This window comes from Monomorium pharaonis, chromosome 4 (genome assembly GCF_013373865.1).
Source record: "Monomorium pharaonis isolate MP-MQ-018 chromosome 4, ASM1337386v2, whole genome shotgun sequence".
Taxonomy (NCBI): Eukaryota; Metazoa; Arthropoda; class Insecta; order Hymenoptera; family Formicidae; genus Monomorium; species Monomorium pharaonis.
The window spans coordinates 19735903-19762996 of NC_050470.1; the positions used below are offsets into that span (position 1 = coordinate 19735903).

At 30.8% G+C, this 27094-nt stretch overlaps 1 protein-coding gene across 7 annotated transcripts in view; it reads right to left on the reverse strand.

The window, feature by feature from the left end:
• Nucleotides 1-27094, reverse strand: part of LOC105836759 (protein spire homolog 1) — a 325078-nt gene that overhangs the window by 241441 nt on the left and 56543 nt on the right. For 6 of the 7 annotated variants that reach the window (XM_036285176.1, XM_036285175.1, XM_036285174.1 and 3 more), the window contains exon 7: nucleotides 7216-7245. The exons of the other annotated variant lie outside the window; for it this stretch is intronic. In XM_036285176.1, the coding sequence (XP_036141069.1) occupies nucleotides 7216-7245 (30 nt within the window). The remainder of the gene's footprint in view (nucleotides 1-7215; nucleotides 7246-27094) is intronic. 7 annotated transcript variants of the gene reach the window in all.

Here is a 27094-nt window from a genome sequence, read left to right on the forward strand (position 1 = left end):
TTGAAATACTTAAATATCTATGCCTAACGCATAGTAAATCTAGATGTAAAAAACTTCAACAATAGTTGGAGTCTTATTTTTACTCTTACAAAGGTACTTTTTACGTATTTGCAATTTTTTTCACTTATGAGTTTAAACTTTTGACAGTAAAAATGCACAATTATCTCAAGTTATATTTTATTTCTTTAAAACGGTGTAGTGAAAACAATTGAAACTTGGCAGATATTTTCATCTATTCATATACTAGATGTACAAAAAAATTCAAAACATTGGTACTATTTCTTCTATAATTTTTTAGCTGTTTCATCCGTCAAGATCGTCTTTTTCCATAAGATAGAAAAGGATATCATGTAAAATCAGTAAAAATTAAAATAGTTATAACTCAGCAACTGTTTAGTGGATGCGTTTTCAATTTTTTGCAGTACATTAGGGAAACTAAAAGAACAATTTCACAAATTTTTAGCAACTTTGTACCATTTTGAACTTCAGTCCGATACATCTTTTAAGAGGATACTGGACTGCCTCTCAAATTTGATTAAGGTCGATAATGTAAAGTCATTCATGCACATTATTAATGAGATTTCGTATATATATTTTTTATAGATTTGGAAATTCTTTTCCAGAATTCAAGTATACATATTAATATCAATCTGTGAATTGGATTTTATATCAAGAGTAAAAAAAAATTTTTATATCACTTTACTTATCGCTTCTTCCAAATTCGCACTCACACATACATAAAATTTTCGGATATATTATTCTTTTATATCAAAGTTTTTAGCTCATTTCTGAAAGCACATTATTATTCTTTCCTGTAATTATAAGAGTGCATAACAGTTACTTTATACGTATAGTCTTTAAAACTTAGTGCTGCAGATTAAAGTCACGAGACGACTGTACAAAAGTATAATTTTCTAATTTTTTTGTTTTTCACATAAAATTGTAATTACCCACCCTTTGTTATTGTCTATACTTTAATTCTACATAAATAAGTTAAGAGCAAAGTATCCAAAAATAATTAGCCTCGAATCGCCTCGCACGACGAGGATACTTCCTTGTAAATAGTAGCGTAAGATATTGTATATAGTAGAATAAGGAATTATTAAATAAATATAACGTTATACCGAACACACCGTTTTCTCACTTATTCGAGCCCGCCGCCCGGACCCTGAATCCCGCGGCTATCCGTAGCCAATAGGCATACAAGATTCACGGTTACAAAATTCAATCGCTAAAATAGAAGACTCCAGCATCCCCTTAATTGATTTCATAGAATTGTAAATCCTTCTCCAGAATTAAAGCATAAACAATAACAAAGAATAATTATAATTTCATGCGAAAAACAAAAAAAAATTAGAAAATTATACTTTTGTGTAGTCGTCTCGTGACTTTAATCTGCAGCACTAAGTTTTAAAGACTCAATACGTACAAAGCGCTTTTAGAAATGAGGTAGAAGAGAATAATGTATCTGAATATTTCATATGTATGTGTAAGTGCGAATTTAGAAGAAGTCGATAAGTAGAGTAATATAAAAAAAATTTTTTTGTTCTCAATATAAAATCCAATTCACAGATTGATATTAAAGGGTCAGTGGCAGTCAGTAACTTTAAAAAAATCGATTTTTTAATTTTGCTATTTCCTAAAAGCAGAATATTTTAAGAATATTCCCTGAAATTTTCAAGCTAATTTGATTGAAAGGGACGGAGTTATAAAGCTGTAACGATTGCTCTGTTCGGAGCAGGTAGTCCGGTGCACCGGCAGCAGCTGCTCTGTGCTATTGTTAGAAATACTGGTATGTGTGTATATTTGCATTGATATTTTAGAAGCAACTCTGTCGGAAAAATACTCTGTATGACCTTGGAATAGACAACTCAGTGTAAGTTACAAAAAAATTTTCAACTTAATCAAATTCGAACTTAAAACTTTAAATGCGTTTTTCTCGAAACAGCATTTTTCAAATCGGTGAGCAAGATTGCTGAAAAACGGTTCAACGTTTAGTCCTGAAATTTTAAAGACTTCTTTCGTACATAATTAGGGGGTCCCTGACCAAAGAATTTTTTATTTTCTTATATACTTTTTTTATTGTCAAAATAAACGCTTTTTTTAGGTAAAAATTGAGTTTTTACTTCCAAGGTCCGCCATTTTGTTTCCAATTTCTTTCCAAAATCCTTCGATCAGGGACCCGCCAAACTAATATATTTTTTAAATCCATCCGTATTTTTGTTTACATATGATCCAGTCCCAAAAAATCTTGCCCACCGCAAGCCAGCTTTTTTAAAAGGCCGTCCACGCCATCGGCTGTTATGCCCAAACGAATGAATATTTTTGCATAAAAATTTTTGTAGACATTCCTTAAAACTTATTTTATAATACATTAAAATTGTTTTACTTAAAAATATAAATAAGTCTCTCCAAAAAATCGCAAAAAAGTGCGTTTTTTTTTTAGCCTGCTGACTGCCACTAACCCCTTAACCCTCGGAGAACACATAGGGTCAATTTGACCCTTACCTCAAATTTGATTGTAAATACCTAATAAGTGTTGGGCATTATTCGAAGTCGGTGCAGGGTCATTCTAACCTTATTGTGTACTAAGCGTCGGTTTTTCAATAGTGAGCACGATGGCATATAGTTTGCGGCCACGTATTCAGAATGCCTTAGTACGTGTCGAGCAAGAATATTTCGATGACAACAGTTCTTCTGAGGAAGATAATATGTCAGCACAGTTAAACACTGACACGTCGTATTCAGATTATAGTGAAGCCGACGGCGACGATAAATAAGTTAACTTTTATCACAAGTCATTTAAATAATGAAGTATTCACATATATGTAATAAGAAATAAATTTTTCTAAAATTTTTTCACAAAAATGTTTAATTTTTTTAACTTAAAAACCACTTTTATTACCTAACAAAATAAATATCTTTTTTTAAGGTACACTAAAGTACAATTTTTTTTCTTGATTTTACTACATTTCAAGAATACACACGTAAATTTTTAGCCAGAAATACAATTTTTTTCGTAAATTACGTTAAAAAAAAACAAAAAAAAAATTGTTTTGTGAATTTTTTAAAATATATAAATAATTCCAACAGCACTTTTTATTTATATCAATTGATTTAACAATGTTCTAAGTACATCTGGAAATTTTTTTAAGCTGATCGCACTCGTCAATTTAAAATGGTGGACGATCAAAGTGTGTGTAGGGTCAGATTGACCCACAGTGTTCTTCGTGATCGAAAAAATAGGTGTGTTCTCTGAGGGTTAATATGTGTACTTTAATTCTGGAAAAAATTTCCAAATCTATAAAAGAAATATATATAAAATCTCATTAATGATGTGTATGAATGACTCTACATTATCGACCCCAATCAAGTTTGAGAAGCAGCCCAGGATTCCCTTAAAATTTTAAGCAAAAACCATGTTGCTTATTTCCTATAAAATATGTTACTTCTATATCTTACTTTTTAACTGTAAACTCTATTCTCTAATCCATAAGGGCTTAGAAAATAGAGTTCTGTTGCTTTCTGCTAGACTTGTTTTATTGTTCGTGATACAGATATTTTTATGTTTTACATTCTTTGAGTCGTTGATTAAAAAGTATAAAATATTGAAATAAAAAAATGTATTTAAAAAAAAAAGAACAATATCTACATGGTTTCGAATAAAAGTTTCAGATAATTTTAGTTAAAATTTTTTTACAAAAATTTCAACTATTACAAAAAATTATTTTTAACGAATTTGTACATAATTCTCTATTATTTTGGAAACACTTGACGTGCTGGTAAAAATGTCAAAGGCTTCAAATTTTGTAGCTCTTAAAATTTGAATCAAATTATATATCAAACAAATACTGTGATATATAATAGGTCTGGTACATTAATTATCAGAAACATTTCAAATTGAACATATTGTATAAATAGTTTTGTAGATATTGAAAGTATGTGTCAAAATAATCAAATTTCAATTTTATCCATATACAATAAAAACAAAAAGTTAAAACTTTTTTATAATAAGATTTTGACTAGAATTACTATTGACTAGAATTAAGCCTTCAACACACGATACAATTTTTTATGCTAAATTGCATACGAAGCGTCTATTATGTACATATTATGTCCTGATTGACTCGGATAATTACAATCGTAAGTCAATGAGGATATGTAGTAAGATGTTTCGCATGCAATCTAGCATGGAAAAATCGTATCGTGTGCCGAAGACTTCAATTTAGTCAAAAGAGTTCTTTAAAAAATCATCCAACTCTTCCATCCCTTAATTTTTTAAGAGATAAAACTACTTAAAAAAAAATTTGTTATATTTCTCAAAAACAAGTGCAAAGACGAAAAAAAATGTTTAAAATAAAAAGTATTTGTAAAATGTCGGAAAAATCTTATCTCTTTTTTGTTAAACTAACTCTTTAACAGAAAATCACATCTAAAAAAAGATAATTTCTTAAAATAACAATGCAAGCAGTGGATCTACATGTTTATTTCATGTAGAAGGAAATTATAAGTAACTAATATTATATACATAAACATTATTTATCATCTCAAAAAAATTATTAATATATTAATATTTAGTGACATTGACATTAAATAACATTATTTGATAATAAATTCTTTGATAAGGTTTAACTTTCTTTTTATATCTGTTGTGCTTAAACAATATTGAAAATTTGACTATTTTAACTTGCTGTACTTCCAAAACTATGCTTATACTTAAAATTTTTCTGAGACTAACATTTTATTAATGTTCCATCATATAACATACAATTCAATTCTAGTTTTGAGAAGGAAATGACCGAAAAAAACTTGTGTTTGGCCTAAGATATGTTCTCAATATTTAAAACTTTTTAAATATTGACATCTTCTCCAATTCAAAATAATTAAAAAAAAAATTTTCTAAACTAGTATAATTTAACATTTACAATTCAAAAAGACAGGAATGTACTTCTTCAACATTTTTTTAGTTATTCAATATTAAAGTAAAAAAAAAAAAAACTTTTGCTTAAATGTCAAATAATTTGTCAAAAAAATACCACATAACGTTCAACAAATACACAAGTGAAAGACAAAAATTTACATTTCCAAAAGCTAAAATATATATTTGTATGCAATTTTTCATTCAGATGATAAAATTTTTAAAGTTTGTAAAAAAGTTTAACACATCTTTATTTGAATTATTGTAGATTTATAAAAAAATTATTTACTAAAATATATATTATACTAAAATATTATACTAAAATATTAATCAGGTAAAAATTTCAAACTGTAAAATGTTTTTTAAAACATTTCATTACAATCATTTTTTACAAAATTATCTAAAAGTGTCTATTATTGAGAGTCAAAATAAATGCTTTAATTTTGATGTCTTGGAATGTGTTGTTGACACAAAATAACATACAATACAAATATATTGGAATTTATAAATCAAGTCATATTTCACTATAAATGTTTTCCTTCAATACATTCAAATTATTAATTATATAATTAATAAATGTACTTACAATAATCTTTTTCTTGCATATTAAGTGTACAAAGTTATTTTTCGGCCTTTTTTCAGTAAATTCAATGTTTATTCATTACAAGTAATTTGCTGCTTTTCAAATAACATCTTGTTCACTACTCATTCTTTTAGATTATGCCATCTGTTAGTCAGTTATTTTAGTTTTACAGATTAGTGTTAGAATACCCGAACATAACGGAACAAACTCCAATTTAAATAATTGCAACAGTAAATTATAATAAATAAATAAATTTAAAGACCGAGAATTTATACACCTAATATTTCACGAAGTTTTAAAAGAATACATAAAATTTTAGTTTTATTAATATTAATATTAATATATTAGTATTAACCCTTCAAAAATACACTTTTTTTCGAACGTCGAGGTTACACTGGGTGATTACCACCCATTGTCATTTTTTAAATGCTGTATTTATGAAATTATCAAAGATGTAATAACAAAAAAATTCATGAATAAACTTAATTGTTTGGAAAATGTATTCTGATATTATTTACGCAAAAATCTAAAAACGTTAGTACCTAAAAAAATTCTTGAATCTTGCAACATTCAAAAAAGTTTTTACAAAATAAATCATAACTTTTTTAATTTTCAATATTTTCAGCTAAAAATTTAAACTTTTATTGTTCAAGTCTTCCTTTTAAAAAAGATTATTTATTTTGCATACTAAACATGGAATATTTTAATATGAGAAAAACAGGTATTTTCATAGAAAAATCAAGTTCATTATATTTTTATCATTAAAAAAATTCAAAGTATTAATTAAATATATAGTGTTTATTTTAAAAAATTAATCACTTCTACCAATCAGTGCATAAATATATCCTGTGATCGTCACACATAGGCCTTGAACACAACGGACACTACATTTTTGTCTTTTGATTTTTTTACTGCTACATAATGCACGTCGCTTTTGTTTACCAAATTGACAACGCTCATTGTCATTGACTGGGCAATCTCTTAAGCCTATAATATATGGCTTAATTATAATATTCTTAGATTAGAAAAATATAACGTGTTAGATTTAAGGTGGTAACCGCCCAGTGTGACCTCAAAGGGTTAATACTTCAATTTGTGCTATAAAAATACGAATAAACTAAATTATCATGCTACATGCATTTATTTGCTCAATGTACATTTATTTCATTAAATTTAAAATATAGGGTAACTCCAGCATTTACATTGCGCAAGAATTTAAGCCATAGATATCAGAAAAAATATAAGATGTGAATTAATTTGCTTACAATCACTTTGTTATATTACCTTTATGTTATATTATTATTGTTATATTTTCAGTTTTTTATTATTAATATATGTATAAAACCATTATGAGTTAAATCAATTTGTTAAAGTTTCAGTGTATGTAGTGCAATAATATATTACAACCTATATAAAATGATTTGTCTTTCCCCCGCTCCCTCCCTCTTTCTTTGTAAGAAGCGTAAAATGCTTTTTCATACGTATTTCATTATAAGTGTACAGGTATAGTAAAAGATAAAGTATAAGTAGTTCTTGTCTTTTTTGTTTATCTTGATTGTCCCAGTTATGTGTGACCATATGTTCTACCCCTTATAATATACGGCAAAATGTAAGATAGGTACGGCACATATACCGGAGGTACCCTATTGGTTAATATTATATTTAATCATGCAATTGCAATATAACAATTATAATTTTGGTGGTACGAACGTACTTGTATAGCTCTCCAAATTCTAATGTCCGTCTATAACAATAAATATCAATTAGCAATCAGCAAATTTTATTGGTAAAATCATATAAACAATATTATAAATAACATATTTATTTTCTGTTTCCATATCATTTCCATATCATTTATATATATATTTTTTTAAAGCGTATAACAAGAAAATATATTATTTAGAAGTCCTTTGTCATTTCAACACTTAAGAAAAAAACACTATTTTTACAATTTTTTAAATTACGCAGTGGATCACAATGAATTTCAAGTTATATATGTTTTTAATTTAGGTTAGAAATATGAAAAAATGAGGAAGTGCTTCTGAAAATACTGCTATTATGTAGCAGAGCACTCCGAAATAATCTCGGCAAACATTGGCCTCGGTCGGCCCGACTATCTAACCGTTCGGGCTGAAATACAAGCGTAAGACCGACCTAAACGTTTCGAAACACAACCATTAGCTTCGAAAGTTACGACTTACGTCCGGTAAGACGAGACGCACACACGCGCTTCGGCAATACGCTTAGCACCCGATCATAGGGATGCTAAAACCAGGAAATACCAAGCATGATCAAAATTACCAAAACTCCAGAGCAGTAAAAAGGCCGCGCAAATCATACAAATCACTTCTCACGATATCCAGCCGCATGCGATCCTCTGACTATCTCTCCAAAAAGCTTTCCGGAGTGGAACTTAAGATAGAGTGTTCTTCAACTTAGTCTAGCGTTTTTAGCTCCATTCTGCATCCTACATCCCAAGTCGACAGTGTAAAGTTGAGTGTTCTCCGCCTCCGCCGAGTTTCCCGTTTTCGCTTAGCCATCTTTTAAAAGATACGGAAACAGCAGGCAAAGTGTTCTCGGCCTCTTCCAAGCAGTTCTTGGAAAATCATTTCATTCTCGAATATTTACTCGTCCGATTCGTGGAAACACAGAGCTAATTTAAAAAATAGCGTCGAGAAGCCTATTATCACACTCCGCTACACGGCACTTACCCAAAATATCATTCTTGTCGCGCGACCCGCAGTAAAACCTCAACCGCGAAATACCACGCAAACGCGACCGAATAACAAAAACATGGTTCCGCATAAATCAACTGTTCTAATAATAATAATATATTGTAACTGTTTGAATAAAAGCTATATCTTCAATATATCGCCTTCAAACTCGATGTTCCTTCTTGATCATATCAGCTCTGTTTATTTTGCTTTGTCTGTCGCTTTCGCTCGTCTCCTCCCTTTGTACTTGCTAATACCACAGCGTCTCTTACTTTAGTTCGTCTTCGATTCGACTTATTTTTTCGTCGAATTCAGTCTCGGTTTGGCGCTCTTAAATTGTATACTGGTAGCGGGCAATGATTAAAATAAACTCAGACTTAAAACAAAGTGCTAATTTCTCTCTAACTCTCAACCGCAATTCTCAAAACATTTTAATCCTTCGAGCCGGATATTAGCACAGTAACTTCTTTCAATTTCGTTCCGAAGTAATTATCTTACAATTTTCTCGGACTCAGTTTTCTTTAGAATGTTAATCAACAGTCTCCTGGTTCATGTGAGTTTACACTTGTTTGCACGACTCAACCACCGTTATCAATGCTAACTCACCATGACCATTGTCCGGGAGCAAATCGAACCTCGCCATTGCATCAGTCAAAACCTTATAGTGGCAAGTATTCCAAAATTTTTGGAGTCGTTAAATTCGAATTTAAAGTCTAAATTGCAAAATTCAAAATCGTGAATCCAATATGGAACATCAAAATTGTCAAAAATAATCAGATTTTCTTAAAAATAAGTTTCTACGGGTTTTTTGGGTCGCTAAAGCTAAATTTTCTGTCAAAATTCAAAATGGCGAATATAATATAGCGCATCAAAGTTTTTAAAAATAACCAAATTTTCTTGAAAATATAGGTTTCTATATTGGATCCGTCATTTCAAATTTTAAAATTCTGATCTCAAATTCAGAATCAACGATTCCAAAAATGTAAAGAATAAATTTGTGGATAAAATCCACATTTTTTACCACAAAAATGGTACAGAACTTTAATTTCTGTCCCACAGTTAAAGGGTTAAAAGTTATTGACAATCATATCAAAACAACACGATTATTTTGACAAAAATTACTGCGATTTCTGTGAGATCGTGTATTTCGCTAACAAGGACGAGCTTCTCGCGTTTCGCCAAAATTTGACTTCCTCCGAACAGACTACCGAGTCACTTAACCCTTTAACGTCACCTAGCACTGTTTCGTATCGTTCACTTCAATCATTCAGCACTCAGTAAAAATGACGAAAATATTTATAAGAAATGCATATCCGGGTATTTTCGAGTATGCTCTTTCCGATTCTGATCTTTAAAATTTGAAAAAATTCCAAATTCTTGATGATTTTTGAGATTAAAAAAAAAACCTATTTTTTACAGGTTTTTTGGTTTTAATTCGAAGTTTTGATCATAATACACCTTTGATATTTGGTCGGAACCTTTTTAAACCGTGCAATTTTTGTTTAAACTTAAAAATTATGTACTTAGTTAAATGAATTTCACCATGGCGGATGCAATATGGCGGTCGAAACGTCGGAAAATACTAAAATTTCGTTTTTTTCTCATATTTATCGTTAAAAATTGATCTCAAATATGCATAAAACTATTCTGATTGATGTAATATAATCACAAAATAATACTAACAACAAACAAATATTGCAGAATCCAAAATGGCGCCTCGAAATATTGAATATATCGTAAAAATTAAGGATTTTCTCGATTTTTTTGCACTTTTTTCTAAAAAATCGTATGAAATTAAAAAATTCACATTTGTTGGGGATTGGAAAACTTTAAAATAAATAATATTATGTTTATGTAACCGTATATGATAATATGCGCACAATCAAATACATACTAACGTAACTTTTGTTTGAATAAAGTTGTGGCCAATCATTATTACATGCATGAATATGCAAATATGTATATATTTATATATATGTATATACGCATTTATCTACGCACGTGCGCGTCTTTATGTGCGCGTCTGTGTGCACGCGTGCATACACTTTTTTTCAACATTTTTTGTCACTGATATAATCAATGTGGCCTGATTCTGATCGCGAGGAGGTAGATGCTTATCGAGAATCGTTTTGGTTTTTTATTTTTTTTTAATTTTTTATATTTTTTGTCGCTTTTGAAGTTTTTAATTTTTTTTACATTTTAAAATTTATATATTTTTATTTTTTTTAATTATATTTTTTCTATTATATATAGTTTTTTTTATGTTTATTATTCACATATGTGATTTTAAAAAGCATATCTTGCATAAGTATAAATTATAATTTTCACAATATTTATTAGTTCTTACTTTACATTTAGCACCAGAGCAATATTTTTGTTTTGTCTTTGTCTGCCACTTGTGGTCATGGAGACATTTTTCTTTCGATTTCATTCGATCAAGCGCTGCTGTTTTATACAACACAGCTAACAACCAAGTAACAAAATTGATAAGAAAAGAGCTTGTTTTAAGTATAAGTAAAGCATATCTTTCTAAATCGAAAAAAAATGTCTCCATGACCACAAGTGGCAGACAAAGACAAGACAAAAATATTGCTCTGGTGCTAAATGTAAAGTAAGAACTAATAAATATTGTGAAAATTGTAATTCATACTTATGCAAGATAGCTTTTTAAAATATGTAAATAATAAACATAAAAAAACGATATGTAATAGAAAAAGATATAATAAAAAAAATAAAAAATATAAATTACAAAATGTAAAAAAAATTAAAAACTTCAAAGGCGACAAAAAATATAAAAAATTAAGAAAAAAATAAAAAACCAAAAAGATTTTCGATAAGCACCTACCTCCTCGCGATCAGAATCAGGCAACATTGATTATATCAGTGGCAAAAGATGTTGAGAAAAAGCGTATGCACGCGTGCACACAGACGCGCACATAAAGACGCGCACGTGCGTAGATAAATGCACATATACATATATATAAATATATACATTTTTGCATATTCATACATGTAATAATGATTGGCCACAACTTCATTCAAACAAAAGTTAGTATATATTTGATTGTGCGCATTATCATATACAGTTACATAAACATAATATTATTTATTTTAAAATTTTCCAATCCCCAACAAATGTGAATTTTTAAATTTCATACAATTTTTTCGAAGAAAGTGCAAAAAAATCGAGAAAATCCTTAATTTTTACGATATATTCAATATTTCAAGGAGCCATTTTGGATTCTGCAATATTTGTTTGTTGTTAGTGTTATTTTGTGATTATATTACATCAATCAGAATGGTTTTATGCATATTTGAAATCAATTATTAATGATAAATATAAGAAAAAAGCGAAATTTTAGTATTTTCCGACCCCCATATTGCATCCGCCATGGTGAAATTCAGTTTACTAAGCACATAATTTTTAAGTACAAACAAAAATTGCACGGTTTAAAAAGGTTCCGACCAAATAACAAAGGTGTATTATGATCAAAATTTCAAATTAAAACCAACAAACCTGTAAAAAATAGGTTCTTTTTTTTAATCTCATAAATCATCAAAAATGTGGAATTTTTTCGAATTTTTAAGATCAGAACCGGAAAGAGCATACTCAAAAATACTTGGATGTGTATTTCTTATAGATATTTTTGTCATTTTCACTGAGTGCTAAATGATTAAAGTGTACAATACGAAACAGTGCTGGTTTGACGTTAAAGGGTTAAATATGATAGTCGCATGACAGTTTGTAAAATTAAGGTAAAATTGTCGTAAAAGAAGAGAGGAAGAAAAAAGAGAAACGAAATAAAAAAACGAAAGAGAGAAACAAATAAAGAATAAAAAAGAAAGAAAATTAGGTAGTCTGAATAATTAAAATGAGAGAGAGAGAGAGAGAGAGAGAGAGAGAGAGAGAGAGAGAGAGAGAGAGAGAGAGAGAGAGAGAGAGAAAGAGAGAGAGAGAGAGAGAGGGAGAAAGGGAGAGATGGAGAATAGGAAAGGAGAGTTTTTTTTAAGTTACTAGAACACAACATTGCGCGCGCTTCGCGCGCGCCACTTATAGCATTTTTATATTGAACATTGCACTTTTTTTTCTTCTGTAATATTACTCTCACACACTTTATCATATTTAATGCCCTTCTCTATCTCACGCTCCTTCTCCCACTCTCTAAATTATTAATTATATTATTAATGATATTAATTATATTATTTTCATATTGTTCAATATTACTCTTACACTTTACTTTCTTATTTAATCCTCTTCTTTATCTCTCACGCTCTCCCACTCTCCCCCCTCAGCCCCTCTCTCACTCACTAAACACAAATTAGTGATTATATTATATTTTCATGTTTCTTAATATCACTCTTACATACTTTATCTCCATACTTATCCCCCTTTAAATAAATTAAAAATTATAATATATTATATGTAATGTTATCTGTTAATTTTCAATCAATTTTCAAAACTTTCACTTTCTGGCGAACTCTTTAGAAAATTATTGTACGCGTCCGGAACTATAGGAAAACTGTGTTAAAATAAATAGAATTTTCGATATTCGATTAGCATTTCCCGTCTACCCTCAAAATTCAAGTTTTCCGGGAAATATAATTGTTAAAAAAATGTTTTAATTAATTATATCACCTGAATTCTATAGCAAATTATTGTACGCGTCCGGAACTATATGAGAATTACGTTAAAATAAATAAATAGATCAGGCGATATTCGATTAGCATTTCACGTCTAACTTTAAAAATTCAAGTTTTCCGGGCAAAATAATTGTTTAAAAAATGTTTTAATTAATTATATTACCAGAACTTTTTAGAAACTTATTGTACGCGTCCGGAACTATATGAGCATTGCGTTAAAATAAATAGAACTGTCGATATTTGAACAGCATCTCACCTTTAGCCCTCAAAAGTCAAGTTTTTCGGGCAAAATAAATGTTTAAAAAATGTTTTAATTAATTATATCACCGGAACTCTTTAGAAAATTATTGTACGCGTCCGGAACTATATGAAAACTGCGTTAAAATAAATAAATCTGTCGATATTCGATTAGCACTTCACGTCTAGCCTTGAAAATTCAAGTTTTCCGGGCAAAATAATTGTTTAAAAAATGTTTTAATTAATTATAACACCGTAACTTTATAAAAAACTATTGTACGCGTCCAGAACTATATGAAAACTGCGTTAAAATAAATAGAACTGTCGACATTCGATTAGCATTTCACGTCCAGCCCTTAAAATTAAAGTTTTTCGGGCAAAATAATTGTTTAGAAAATTTTTTAATTAATTATATCACCGGAACTGTTTAAAAAATTATTGTACGCGTCCGGAACTATATGAAAACTGCGTTAAAATAAATAAATCTGTCGATATTCGATTAGCACTTCACGTCTAGTTTTCAAAATTCAAGTTTTCCGGGCAAAATAATTGTTTAAAAAATGTTTTAATTAATTATATCACCTGAACTCTATAGAAACATATTGTACACGTCCCGAACTATATGAGAATTACGTTAAAATAAATAGATCTGTCGATATTCGATTAGCATTTCACGTCTAGCCCTAAAATTCAAGTTTTTCGGGCAAAATAATTGTTTAAAGAATGTTCTAATTAATTATATCACCTGAACTTTATAGAAACATATTGAACGCGTCCCGAACTACATGAGAATTACGTTCAAATAAATAGATCTGTCGATATTCGATTAGCACTTGTCGTGTAGCCTTAGAAATTCAAGTTTTTCGGGCAAAATAATTGTTTAAAAAATGTTTTAATTAATTATATCACCTGAACTTTGTAGAAACATATTGTATGCGTCACGAACTATATGAGAATTACGTTCAAATAAATAGATCTGGCGATATTCGATTAGCACTTGTCGTGTAGCCTTAGAAATTCAAGTTTTTCGGGCAAAATAATTGTTTAAAAAATGTTCTAATTAATTATATCACCTGAACTTTATAGAAACATATTGTACGCGTCCCTAACTATATGAGAATTACGTTTAAATAAATAGATCTGTCGATATTCGATTAGCACTTGTCGTGTAACCTTAGAAATTCAAGTTTTTCGGGCAAAATAATTGTTTAAAAAATGTTTTAATTAATTATATCACCTGAACTTTGTAGAAACATATTGTACGCGTCACGAACTATATGAGAATTACGTTCAAATAAATAGATCTGGCAATATTCGATTAGCACTTGTCGTGTAGCCTTAGAAATTCAAGTTTTTCGGGCAAAATAATTGTTTAAAAAATGTTCTAATTAATTATATCACCTGAACTTTATAGAAACATATTGTACGCGTCCCTAACTATATGAGAATTACGTTTAAATAAATAGATCTGTCGATATTCGATTAGCACTTGTCGTGTAACCTTAGAAATTCAAGTTTTTCGGGCAAAATAATTGTTTAAAAAATGTTCTAATTAATTATATCATTTGAACTTTATAGAAACATATTGTACGCGTCCATAACTATATAAGAATTACGTTTAAATAAATAGATCTGTCGATATTTGATTAGCACTTGTCGTGTAGCCTTAGAAATTCAAGTTTTGCGGGCAAAATAATTGTTTAAAAAATGTTTTAATTAATTATATCACCGAAACTCTTTAGAAAATTATTGTACGCGTCCGGAACTATATGAAAACTGCGTTAAAATAAATGAATCTGTCGATATTCGATTAGCACTTCACGTCTAGCTCTCAAAATTCAAGTTTTCCGGGCAAAATAATTGTTTAAAAAATGTTTTAATTATTTATATTACCGAAACTTTTTAGAAAATTATTGTACGTGTCCGTATCTATATGGGAACTGCGTTAAAAGAAATAGAACTGTCGATATTCAACCAGCATCTCATGTCTAGACCTATAAATATAAGTTTTCCATCTAGAAATCTAGATAGTTGTTGAAAAATACTTTTAAAATTTTTAAATTAATTAATTTTGTCTATCTGAGATGCCAGTTACACCAAATCCACGTGCGCAGACGTACACGCATATATACGTATGTTTTGTAACAAAAAATTATTTTTTTATTAAATTAATCATCAGAACTATTGATAAGATGTCTCTAAACGATAGAACTCTATAGATTTAGTCTTCTCTGTGGTCGTATATTCGAAATACGGTGAGATGCTATTATGTGATTTTGGAAGTTAGCATCTCATTTATAAAAATTTAAGGCGATGCTGGACTGCCTCTCAAACTTGATCGAGGTCGATAATGTAGAGTCATTCATGCACATCATTAATGAGATTTCGTATATATCTCTTTTATAAATTTGGAAATTCTTTTCCAGAATTAAAGTACACATATTAATATCCATCTGTGAATTGGACTTTATATCGAGGACAAAAAATATATTTTTTTATTGCTCTACTTATCGACTTTTTACGCGTATATAACCTAAATTTTCGTTTAACAATTTCGTCTCAATTAGGCACTAAAATCTAATTTTCGAAACTCGACACTGTTTGTTTTCGTCGTCTACTAGTCTGTGAATACAAATTTCGTAGGTACAAACTGTAGATCTTTTATATTAAGCAAACATTGTTATGATGTGACAGCAAATTAACAATTTTTTCTCGTTTTTGGAGGAAATTTCACTCCACAGACTGATAGCAATGCGTATTCTTTTATTCTGGAGAAGGATTTCCAAATCTATAAAAGAAATAAAAAGATATTGTTAAACAAAAATTACTATCTTTTTGTTGGTAAAACAGATAACTCCAGCATCCCCTTAATTAAAATAGATAATTCAACGGAACTATTGTTGAAACTTATCAAGAACTGTAGAACTATGCTGGATGCAAGTAATTCTGCAGTATTTTTATGAGATGCTAAACTTTGAGATGCTAACTTCACACACGTTTAATCGGCATCGCGGAAAAGCGACAACAATACTTCGAGAGATGCGAGTATCGATGCCATGCCCTTTTTTAGAAAGGATTCTTACTTCTCCTCCCCCGTTCTCTCTCTCTCTCTCTCTCTCTTTCTCTCTCTCTCTCTCTCTCTCTTTCTCTTCCTCTCGTATATTTTTTATTTGGCTCTTTTTTCTTTTTCCCTGATTTTTTGTAATTATTTCAATGAACTATCAAAAGTGACAGTTTGATAGCTGAAAATGACACGAAGTAGTTTGACAGCTGGAAATGACACGAAGTGAAGAAAGTCACAACGCACTTAACAACGAGATAGCGAGACAGCCAATCAGCATCTCGGAAAAGCGGCAACAATAAATTCGATTCGATTTAACATCTCCTTTTTTAGATAGGAAAAAGTAACAGTATTTCTTTAAAGCTAAAAACGGAGAAGAATAAATGAGAGAAAAAGAAATAAAATGAGAGATATAATAAAAAAGAGGAATACAATAATAGATAAAAATAATGTGTAATACTATGATATCTTGTATATATTTATGTTAAAATCTAAAAATAATCATCCAAAATCAAACAAAAAGGAAGAAATAACTTTCGTAATTAATTCGTACATATTTTTTAACAACGTTTATATAATCATTTTATGCTATTATTTGTATCTGTTAAGCATTACCATTATTAAAAAAAAAAAAAAAAATTATTATATTACTTATTATTACCCAAAAAAAGCAGAACTTCGAAACCGTTTTCTATTTATACACGCACGTAGCGCAGAAAGAGAACCAATCAGCATCAGAGAAGAGCAGACAACATTTCGTAACATTACAGTGTCAATATCAGACGGCTTTAAAGAATAGATTTATATATGTTATGTATTTTGTATTTCTTTATAACTTTTTTTAATGTGTATAACATTTTTAAAGAAAAAAAAATTAAGTAATGAACTAATGTATGTTAGAATGCTTACTCTCTATCTCTTTTTTATTCTTTAAATCTGTATATAATTGTTTATATAATTATTGCAATTATTATTATTTACAAAAAGTAAAAAGCTAAATAGCGCGCGCGTAGCGCGCGCCTGTGTTGTTCTAGTATATATTATTGTGCACATTTTTTTCGTTTGATATGTAGCATTATCGGAAATAAGTTTTTTTTGGTAAGGCAGTTCTAAATTTTTTTGTCTAAAATTTTGACGTGCTCTCACAACGGGACCTTACGGGTCATGGAACACCGATTTTTTTTATACTTATAGGATTTGAAGATCAGTACCCGGACTTCAATTTCCTAAAGCAGTACGATGCGCTTCTTAAAAATACTTGAGAAAATCGATTTTGAAGATTTCCGATATCTGTAAGTACAGAAAATTTTAACCTATTGTCAGAGCCGCTCGTAGCCGAGCGCACAGAGCTCTAGTTTCGTAAGCGCGGAGTTGCTGGTTCGATTCTCGCTCTGGCCTTAATTTTTTTTTCATAAGTTAATAAAGTTTTTTTTTTAATCCTATATCTTAACATTTATCAAATTGAAATGCTAATTAATTATTAAATATTTATTCGTTATTTTATGAATAAAAATTAACATTTTTTTATTTTTAATTACTACTTGATTGAAAATGCGAATATTTATAATAAATTAAAATTTGGTACAAAAAATGGAAAACATTAAAGAAAATAAAATACTTTTTAAGAGATTACGAGTAAATACAAAAATAATATAAAAAACAAAAATAATATTTATAAAAATGGTTGTTTAATTTTTATGAGTTATTCATTCATGTATGTTATAAAATATATTAATAATAAATACATTTGACATTACTCGTCAGTATTACATGAGCCAATTTAATTTTTATTTAAAAAATAACGAATAAATATTTAATAATTAATTAGCATTTCAATTTGATAAATGTTAAGATATAGGATTAAAAAAAAAACTTTATTAACTTATGAAAAAAAATTGAGGCCAGAACGAGAATCGAACCAGCGACTCCGCGCTTACGAAACTAGAGCTCTGTGCGCTTGGCTACGAGCGGCTCTGACAATAGGTTAAAATTTTCTGTACTTACAGATATCGGAAATCTTCAAAATCGATTTTCTCGAGTATTTTTGAGAAGCGCATCGTACTGCTTTAAGAAATTGAAGTCCGGGTACTGATCTTCAAATCCTATAAGTATAAAAAAAATCGGTGTTCCATGACCCGTAAGGTCCCCTTGTCAGTCAAACTCATGAGACGTTTCTAATCTATGATTAGGAATTATCAATCGGCAACCACAGTTTTTTATTAATACCTATTTTTGTTTTTAATTCTAGTAATTAATTTTTTGTTAGTTTGGCTCAAATAGGATGCCTCACAATTTTGGCATGATACTTTGTACACCACATCACAACACAACATACTATCTAAAAATTCTAAAACATACTTACCATTTTTAATCAGTTGTTTTAACATGGGTTTGCGACTTTTCACGCGTAGCAAGTGGACATTCACTTGTTTTTATTACCCTTTTCAATATTTTAGTTTAGTTTGTGGTAGTTTGATTAAGCATTAAAATTAACTACTAAAACTCGATGTGTGTTGGATGAGTTATATGAAGTTTTAAACATTTAATGTCATTTTTCTAAAAAACAATTGTCTTTATGGCAAAAATCAATAAGACATAAAATGTGTATTTCTATAAAATCTATAAATTTTGTCTAAAGTATTTTTTGAAATTCCCATTATTTACTGAAATAAAGAGAAAAACCATGATTTTATTAAAGTCAAATGTTTTGAAAACTAGCTGTTTCCGTATATTCAATTACGCTTTTATGGCTTTCAATTACATTTAGTAAATACTACATATTCATAAAATTTCATCAAAATCTGAGAGAGGTCGGATACAGAAGTCTTATCCTATTTGCAATTAATATATTGATAATAAGATTGATATCTTTTTCGTAAAACATGGAATGTAACAAATAGAAAATCCTATCCATTAGACCAATAATAATCCATTAGATCCTTTTTTGTGTGTTAGGGTAGTGAGAGAAATAATTGAGAAATCTATTAGAGGAGGTCTCTTTTTTGTGCCAGTTGTATTATTTTGCCATTGTTAACTGCTAATGTAAAGTCTAGGAAGTTGATGTAAAAAAAAAAAAAAAAAAAAAAAAATTAACTAATAAAGAAAAATTACACTCTACCAAATACTACTGAGACTGTTACTGAAATAAAATTACAAAAAAAAAGTAGAATTTGGTGTTTGAAAAAATGACTTCAAGATAGGTGGTCGATATATCAAACACCATGCCGAAAAGGGTTAAGCCTCATCATTAAGAAAGTTAAAAGTATCTAATAGAGTGTGTACCGAGGTACTGGGAGCTGCTAAAGTAATATCATCTACATATTTAAAATACAAAGGTAACTTAAAAGAAAATTAATAGCCGTACTTTCAATGTCTTGGAGAACAATTTCAGCTACTTCCCATCAATAATGGGAAGTAGAGGAGAGTCCATCGGAGTACCAAAGAACTGCTTATAATACTTGTTAAAACTAAAATAGCTGGAATTTAATATTAATTGTATTCCAATAAGAAATTCTTTCAATGGAATATCTGTATTTAAGGCAACACATTTTCATTTTTTCTTAATGCTCTCATTAACCATGTCTAACGGTATATTGGTAAACATAGAAACCACATCAAGACATTAATCAAGACAAGAATGCCAGTCATTCTCAAGAGTAAATCCATTTACATTTAGTTTATAGTCCAAATAGAAACTATTCTTGGCATGACTGTTAAGTTTCGGTAGACATTCGTATAGAATCTTATGTAAAAAATTTGTTGATGAATAAAGAGGGCTACTAATTGATAAAATTATTCTTAATGGATACAACAATATTCAGTATTGGTTCATTTGTCCGTTCTTTATTTAGTTAATTTTATATATATGGTTTATTCCGCACTCCCCTAAGGGTTGCCGAGATTGTTTTCAGGGGAACCACCAAATCCCTCACAACCTCATCTTTCTCTATCACAGTTACAACATCAAATAACAAACATATATGCCAAATAACAAACATATTCTCCTTGCCATTTCCCCTTTGACTTCCTTCCTCCTCACCTTCGTTCTTTTCTCTCCATCTTTTCTCCTCTGCATCCCAGTCCCACTTTCTTCCCTCTCTCTCTCTCTCCTGCATTCTACCCTTCCTTCTGCTCTCGCTCTCACCTACATCGCTTCTGTTAAACATTTCAGCATCTTATCTTTCCTCTTCTTCTGCATCACATTCTCCTCCAACCTCCCTTTCTTCTCCCTCCTCCTCTCTATCTCCTTGCATTCTTCTCTGACCACCGTCCTTTCCCTGTCAATCTTCGTGTCAATCTTCATATCTCAGTCAATCCCAGTAAACTTTTGCTTCCACCATCTCTCCCTCCACTAACCGCTCTACACAATCCTCTCAACGGATTCATTACATCCTCTAAGCATTGCCTCATTTCTCTCACGTCTCTCCTCAGCTCTTCTATCTCTTTATCCTTCGCTTTCACTTCTCCTTTCTCTACAAAAACTCACACTTCTCTCAGTCACTTCCTTTCCTCTTACCTCTCCAGCCACTTGCTCTCCTCTCCTTGCTTCCTATCCTTGTCTCCTGTCTTCGTCTCCTTTTCCTTCTCCCGTCTCCTCTTGCTCTCCTGCTTCTCCGTGGCACGGCTTTCCTTCTCTCCTCTCTCCATCCCTTCATTCTCTGCGCCTTTGCTTTCCTCTCTTTTTTCCTCAATCTTTCCTCCTTCCTCTCTTTACCTTCACTTTTCCTATTTTACCTTCCATTTTACCACTTTACCTTCATTACTTCCTCTTTCATCTCCAACTTTCACACACCTTCCTTTCACCATCATCACCATTTCCTCCATATGAGAGGCTTCCACTTGGAAACAGTTCATTTAAACACCGTTTATTGGACACCGTTTATTTGGACACCATTCACTTAGACACCGTTCAGTTGGACACGAAAAGAAATGGACACACGCGCGCGCGCACACACACACACACACACACACACACACACACACACACACACGCGCGCGCGCGCGCGCGCGCGCGCGGGGGGGGGGCGTCCCCCTCCCGTACCCACCACACTGGTAAGGGTGCCCTAGACATAGTTATTTCTTACTGTGTGCAAGTAAACGGTGTACAATAAACAAATAAAAACTGTCAAAATGAACGATGTCCAAATGGACCGTTCCCCCTCCGTATACCTCCTTATCTCTTTCAACTCTTCCTGGACCGCTATTCCGTAATCGTCTACCGACGACCATCCGTTCGGTACGCTAGCGACATTTGTCGCTTGCACAATCGACAAACATTAGTTGGGGCTATTCTGAAACTTGCATTTTCCAACACTTGTCGTTGCAAGCGACAGTTATCGGTACGGTTTTATCGATAATGTATAATCATAGTCAAAAGTTCAAGGATATTTTTAAGCCAATAGCAGAAAAGCTTTAGAAGATCGCGTATATATATTATGTAATATATACATATGTCGTATATTGTGATTAATAATTCATATTATTAATTATGTAAAAAATGGATTTGCAAAAGACGTAAATAAACAAGATGAAATTTATATAAATATTATAGTATTATAAAAATATAGTTTTTTAATTCATGTTTTTCTATACAAATAAAATTTTAAATAAATAAAGTTAATAAGTTAAAATTTATGTATTTTAAAAATAATTAATTAAAGTTATAACAATTAAATTATTTAAAGTTAACTAATTAAGTTTATTAAATTTTTAAGTCTATTAACTATAACTTTTAATTTCTTCACATATATTAGTTATGAATTCTATTTGTTGATTATTAGAGTAAAAAAAGTTAAAATATTTTTTGCAAATGTACTTAATTGAGATAGAAAAATAATAATAAAACAAAAGTATAAATTTTTTGTTTTTATTTTGTTATGTAGATATAAAAATACATAAATATAAGTACAAAAATATAGTAAAAAAATAAGTATATATATTTGTTTTTATTTTGTTGCATAACATGTATTACATGTAAATATATAAATAGAGAAATATAAGTATTTTTTTTACATTTAATCTTAATTTTTTTAAATTAATCTTTGTTCTTAAACTTTATTTCTCATACAACTATTTTTAATTTTTATTTAATTATTGATGAGAAATAAAGCTATTATGTATTCACAATGTCCACGTATACAAAAATATTTTCGTCCTTAGAAAATTATAATAAAATCTATAAATTTGATACTTGAAGTTTTGTAATACACAAAAAATAATTGCTTTCAAATTTGAACTGCTAGATTCTCTTAATTAATTCTGACCGTTTCCAATATGAAAGTTTCAATTCACTTTAAAGGAACACCATGCAGTGCTACATTGACGGTTTTCTTTAATGAAAGAAATAAATGTTCATGTTAGAAATCTAAAAAAAAAAAAAAAATTACACACTTAAACTGAAAGCCAATAAGTTCAAACTCCATAAATATATCTTTTTCTATATAAACAAAGTTTTTGCACTGTTCTGTATAAGATACATTTTATAAACTTACATAAATTACGTGGCAAAAATAATTAATTAATTTAATTTAAATTAAATAATTCATTTCTATATATTATTATTTATTCGTATTCTTTTCTTTTAATCATTTTTAACTACAACCTCCAAAGACGGCGTTCTTCATCAAAATACTTTTTCTCCTTTTTTCCTTTTTCTTTCTCCTTCTCTCCAAGCAAAAAGTTGTCGGTATCACGTTTTCATCACCTCTAGGTGATCACAATAAAATTAACGATAATTGTCGTTCGTATTCGACAAATGTCGTTTGATATTTGTCGGTAAACGTGTTACGAAATAGCTTCCATCATTATTTGTCGGCTGACGCCATTAACGACATCGATAGTTGTCGGTAAGTTGGTGGTTACGGAATAACGCCCCTGCACCTTTTTTCTCTCTTAGTTCAACCAATACCTCCTCCACTTTCTCCGTTTGCTTGACACCTTTATCTCTCTTACTTTCTCCCGTACTCCTCCCACGCTACACCATAACCTGCCTACCATAACCGCATACTCTTCACTCGACCATCGATCTCCTATCGACATGTCAATTCATCGCACGTGCTCCGAATCTCACTATCACTGCTTACTGCTGCCCTCTCTCGGCTCGTCACCTTCCTTCTTACTCCTTCCTCTCCATCAATCTGCCCATTCTCGATATATTGATACACTGCTTCTCAATCTCCCAATCACATCTCCCAGCTTCTTCAGCGCACGCACCCAAACTTTCTCTCTCTCTGACCTTCTCTCCACACGCGTCGTCTATTACCACTTCTCCATCCTCGCTTCTTCCTTCTGGCGCGCTCTTCGTTCATCACTTCTCCATACCTTCTCCACATCCATCCTTTATCTCTTCAACCTTCCTCTGATGCCTTATTCCAATTTTGCAACTTGCTCTCCTGCTTCTCGTCCTTCCTTTCCTCCAATGTCCAGGCTTCCTCTCACATCTCGATTTTTCTGCCACCACTTTCCAACTCTCCTGGGCCACCATTTCACCTCCTCTTCCCACAAAACTCCAGTACCAAAGGTCCTACCTGTTTACTACTAGCCGCCTTCTTTTTTCCTCTCCTAGTTGATTTTATCATTAGAGCCTTATAAAATATATTTAATTTTTAATTCACACAAGCGTTAATCATGCGGCATTTTCGCTTCTTTTTTAACTTTATCAGATCACGTTTTGGACATTTTACATGTTTATTTCTCGATATATAAGATCCATGAAATCAAGTTCATCTACATGATTACGCATCAATTTTTTAAATATTGTATTTGACATAATTTGATCTCTTCACATATATGTATTACATACAACGGTGCAAAATTTTTTGAACATAGACTTGACAAAGATTTTAAAAAATTTACATCAATAGGCTAATCAACATCACATGTTACATCAATAGGCTAATCAAATTGGAATTACGTGACGTTCTTAATCATTACCGAAATATTGTAAACGCGATGTATTTTCTAACAAAACAGATGAACCAACTGTTACCATATAATCTATGTTACATATTTTTCACACATCAAGATTATTTACCAGAGCTTGCGAAAGAAAGAAAGTGACAGAATCAACAACAAAATAATTAATAATTTTATTAAAAAACAAAAAACAAATAATAAATTAAATTAAATATTTATGTTATATCTCGCGCTCAAGAGAAGAACACAACACAGATAATCGTCTTATTTTCAATTTTTCGTTCAATAAACTGTTTAACATTAATAATAAATCTTACGTGATAAATATCATAGCTAATGAATTCAATCGAAAATCTACGTGAAAAATGGTTTATTAATCATACTCACTTATTTTTGCCGTTAGAAATAAAGTTATTATTACAACTAAGAGAAAAATTCAATTTGTCTGTCTTCGATAATAAAAAAGAGTAGACAGTTTTAGAACTGATCAAGAATATTTAAAAAAAAACTTGTTCAGATACGATAAAAATATAGCGACTACGATCAGAAGAAAATCGTTCAAATTTTAAACAGATTTTATAATAATAAAAATGGACACAATAGAGTTGACACCATACTATCTTAATGGCTATCCATCAAACAATACATTAAGAAACATCCTAATATTACAAGAGCTGATCAAGACAATACCACAGTAGTAAAACAAAATTGATTATATTTCAAAGGTAAAACAAATTTTGTCAGATTCTGACACTTACTCTCCTATCAATAACAATTCTTGTAACAACATTAATAACAAAGCACGTGACCTGCTCAGCAGATGGAAAAAAATTATATTGATAATCTCACAAAAAATTACTCAAGAGTAATGGTATCCTTCCCAGACTGCTAAAAACACATAAACCAGGCTTTCCATTAAGAATAATAATCTCATCAATTAATAGTCCTCTTTATCCATTAAAAAATTGTTTACATAAGATCCTGTATGAATGTCTACCAAAACCTAATAGTCATGTCAAGAATAGTTTCAACTTGGTCTACAAACTAAATAGATTTACTTTTGAGAATGACTAGCAATTAATGTATCTTGATGTGGTTTCTATGTTTACCAATATACCGTTAGACATAGTTAATGAGAGCATTAAGAAAAGATGGGAGTGGGTTGCCTTAAACACAGATATTCTAATAAAAAAATTTCTAATTGGAATACAATTAGTAATAAATTCCAGCTATTTCAGTTTTAACAACAAGTAATATAACCAGTTCTTTGGTAGTCCGATGAGTTCTCTTCTATCTCCCATCATCGCTGAAATTATCCTCCAAAACACTAAAAGTACGGCCATTCTCTTCCTTTTAAATTACTTTTATATTTTAGATGTATAGATAATATTAATTTGGCAACTCCCAGTGACTCTATACAGACTCTAATGACTACTTTTAACTCTCTTAATGATAGACTTGAGTTCACTATTGAATTGAGCATGAACAACTGCATCAACTTCCCAAATCTCACATTAATAATTAACAATAGCAAAATAATACACGACTGGCACCAAAAAAAGACTTCCTCTGGTAGATTTCTCAATTATTTTTTTCACCACCCTGTTGCGCCTTGCGGTACAACAAAATATTTTTGCCGTACCTTGCGGTGCGACAAAAGATTTTTTGGGATTCGTTGTCGCCCAAGGAGTTAGAACTCGCGGAAAGAGGCGGTTTTGTAGGCAGGGTCCTCAAATCACTCACTCACTGATTTTAATTTAAACTGATATAAGATTTATTTCTGTGTTGTACACTGGTTGCGGTCGGCGAAGGTGCCGCGTCGTGTTACAATAGATTAGATACGACGCGTGACTCGGAGCTACCGCGTCGTCTCGTTGCTCGCTTGCTAGCGGCTAAGTCCCGAACTCTTAATGCACTTGTACGGGCCGCACGTATCGGCTTGATTTCTGATTACTGATCCCGCTGGCCGCTGTTCGGCAGCAGCTTAAATAGTGTCGCGGATTTAATTATTAGTGGGGGCATCGGGCCCTCCGTATGACCATATATGGTCATTCCCGCGCGCATCCGGCGCGCGGGAAATATTTGCGAGTTTAGCAACAATTGCCAAAATGCAGGTATGCATTTCCGGTGGCATGATTGTTGCTAAGCTGGCTTCGCTACTTCGTTAAGGTGGCTGGTGCGTTGCCCAGTGCGATGACCGGCCGGCAGCGCACGAGGCATGTGTCACCTGACACCTTATGATAGCGAGCCTTCCTCGGCGAGCTATCTTATTATTTTAATATTTTATTTCCTTTATTTTATAATATGTATTTATTGGTTGTGAGTGTTTCGCTCACAACATCCCTCCCCCGTAAAAAAAAAACAAAAACGGAGGTACGAAGTTTTTGTATATTTAATTAAAAACGCGTGCTACTGCTACGCTTTAAAATAGATCTGGGAATTGTATATTCCGAATCTATGTCTAGTGTGACTCGCTTCTCATGGCTGTTTCTCTTTTTCTTTTTTATTACAATAACAGTTATTATTATTGCTAGTATTATTACAATCACTGTTCCGCTGGTAGCCGTTGGGTAGATAAAATGTGGTGATTGAAAAATTGTATTCGGTTGTTCGTTCAATCTTTTGTCCATTTCTATAATTTGTTTGTTTAAGTCCTCTAACTTTGAGGAATGTAGGACAATGTTTTGTAATTCTATCGGTTTCACTGCATTTATGCTTAGCTTTGCTTCGTTCTTTAGTATAGAAATATTGTATTGTGGTAAAAATGTTTCTATTTCTGTACTGTGTGATAACTTAGGAGACTTTATTATCGTGTCTTCCGTCATTAATTTGCAGTTGTTCTTCAATATTATTTTACCCGTTTTTTCGATCACTTCCTTTATCTGTCCGTGGTCTTTACAATAAAATGTTACAGTTTGTTTTTCCTGTACGGAATATAGCCATGAGTGCGAGTCGCCTAAGGCTATCCAAAAACTATGGTTAGACGCTATGTTTATAATGTTACAATTTTCGTGATATTTATCGGT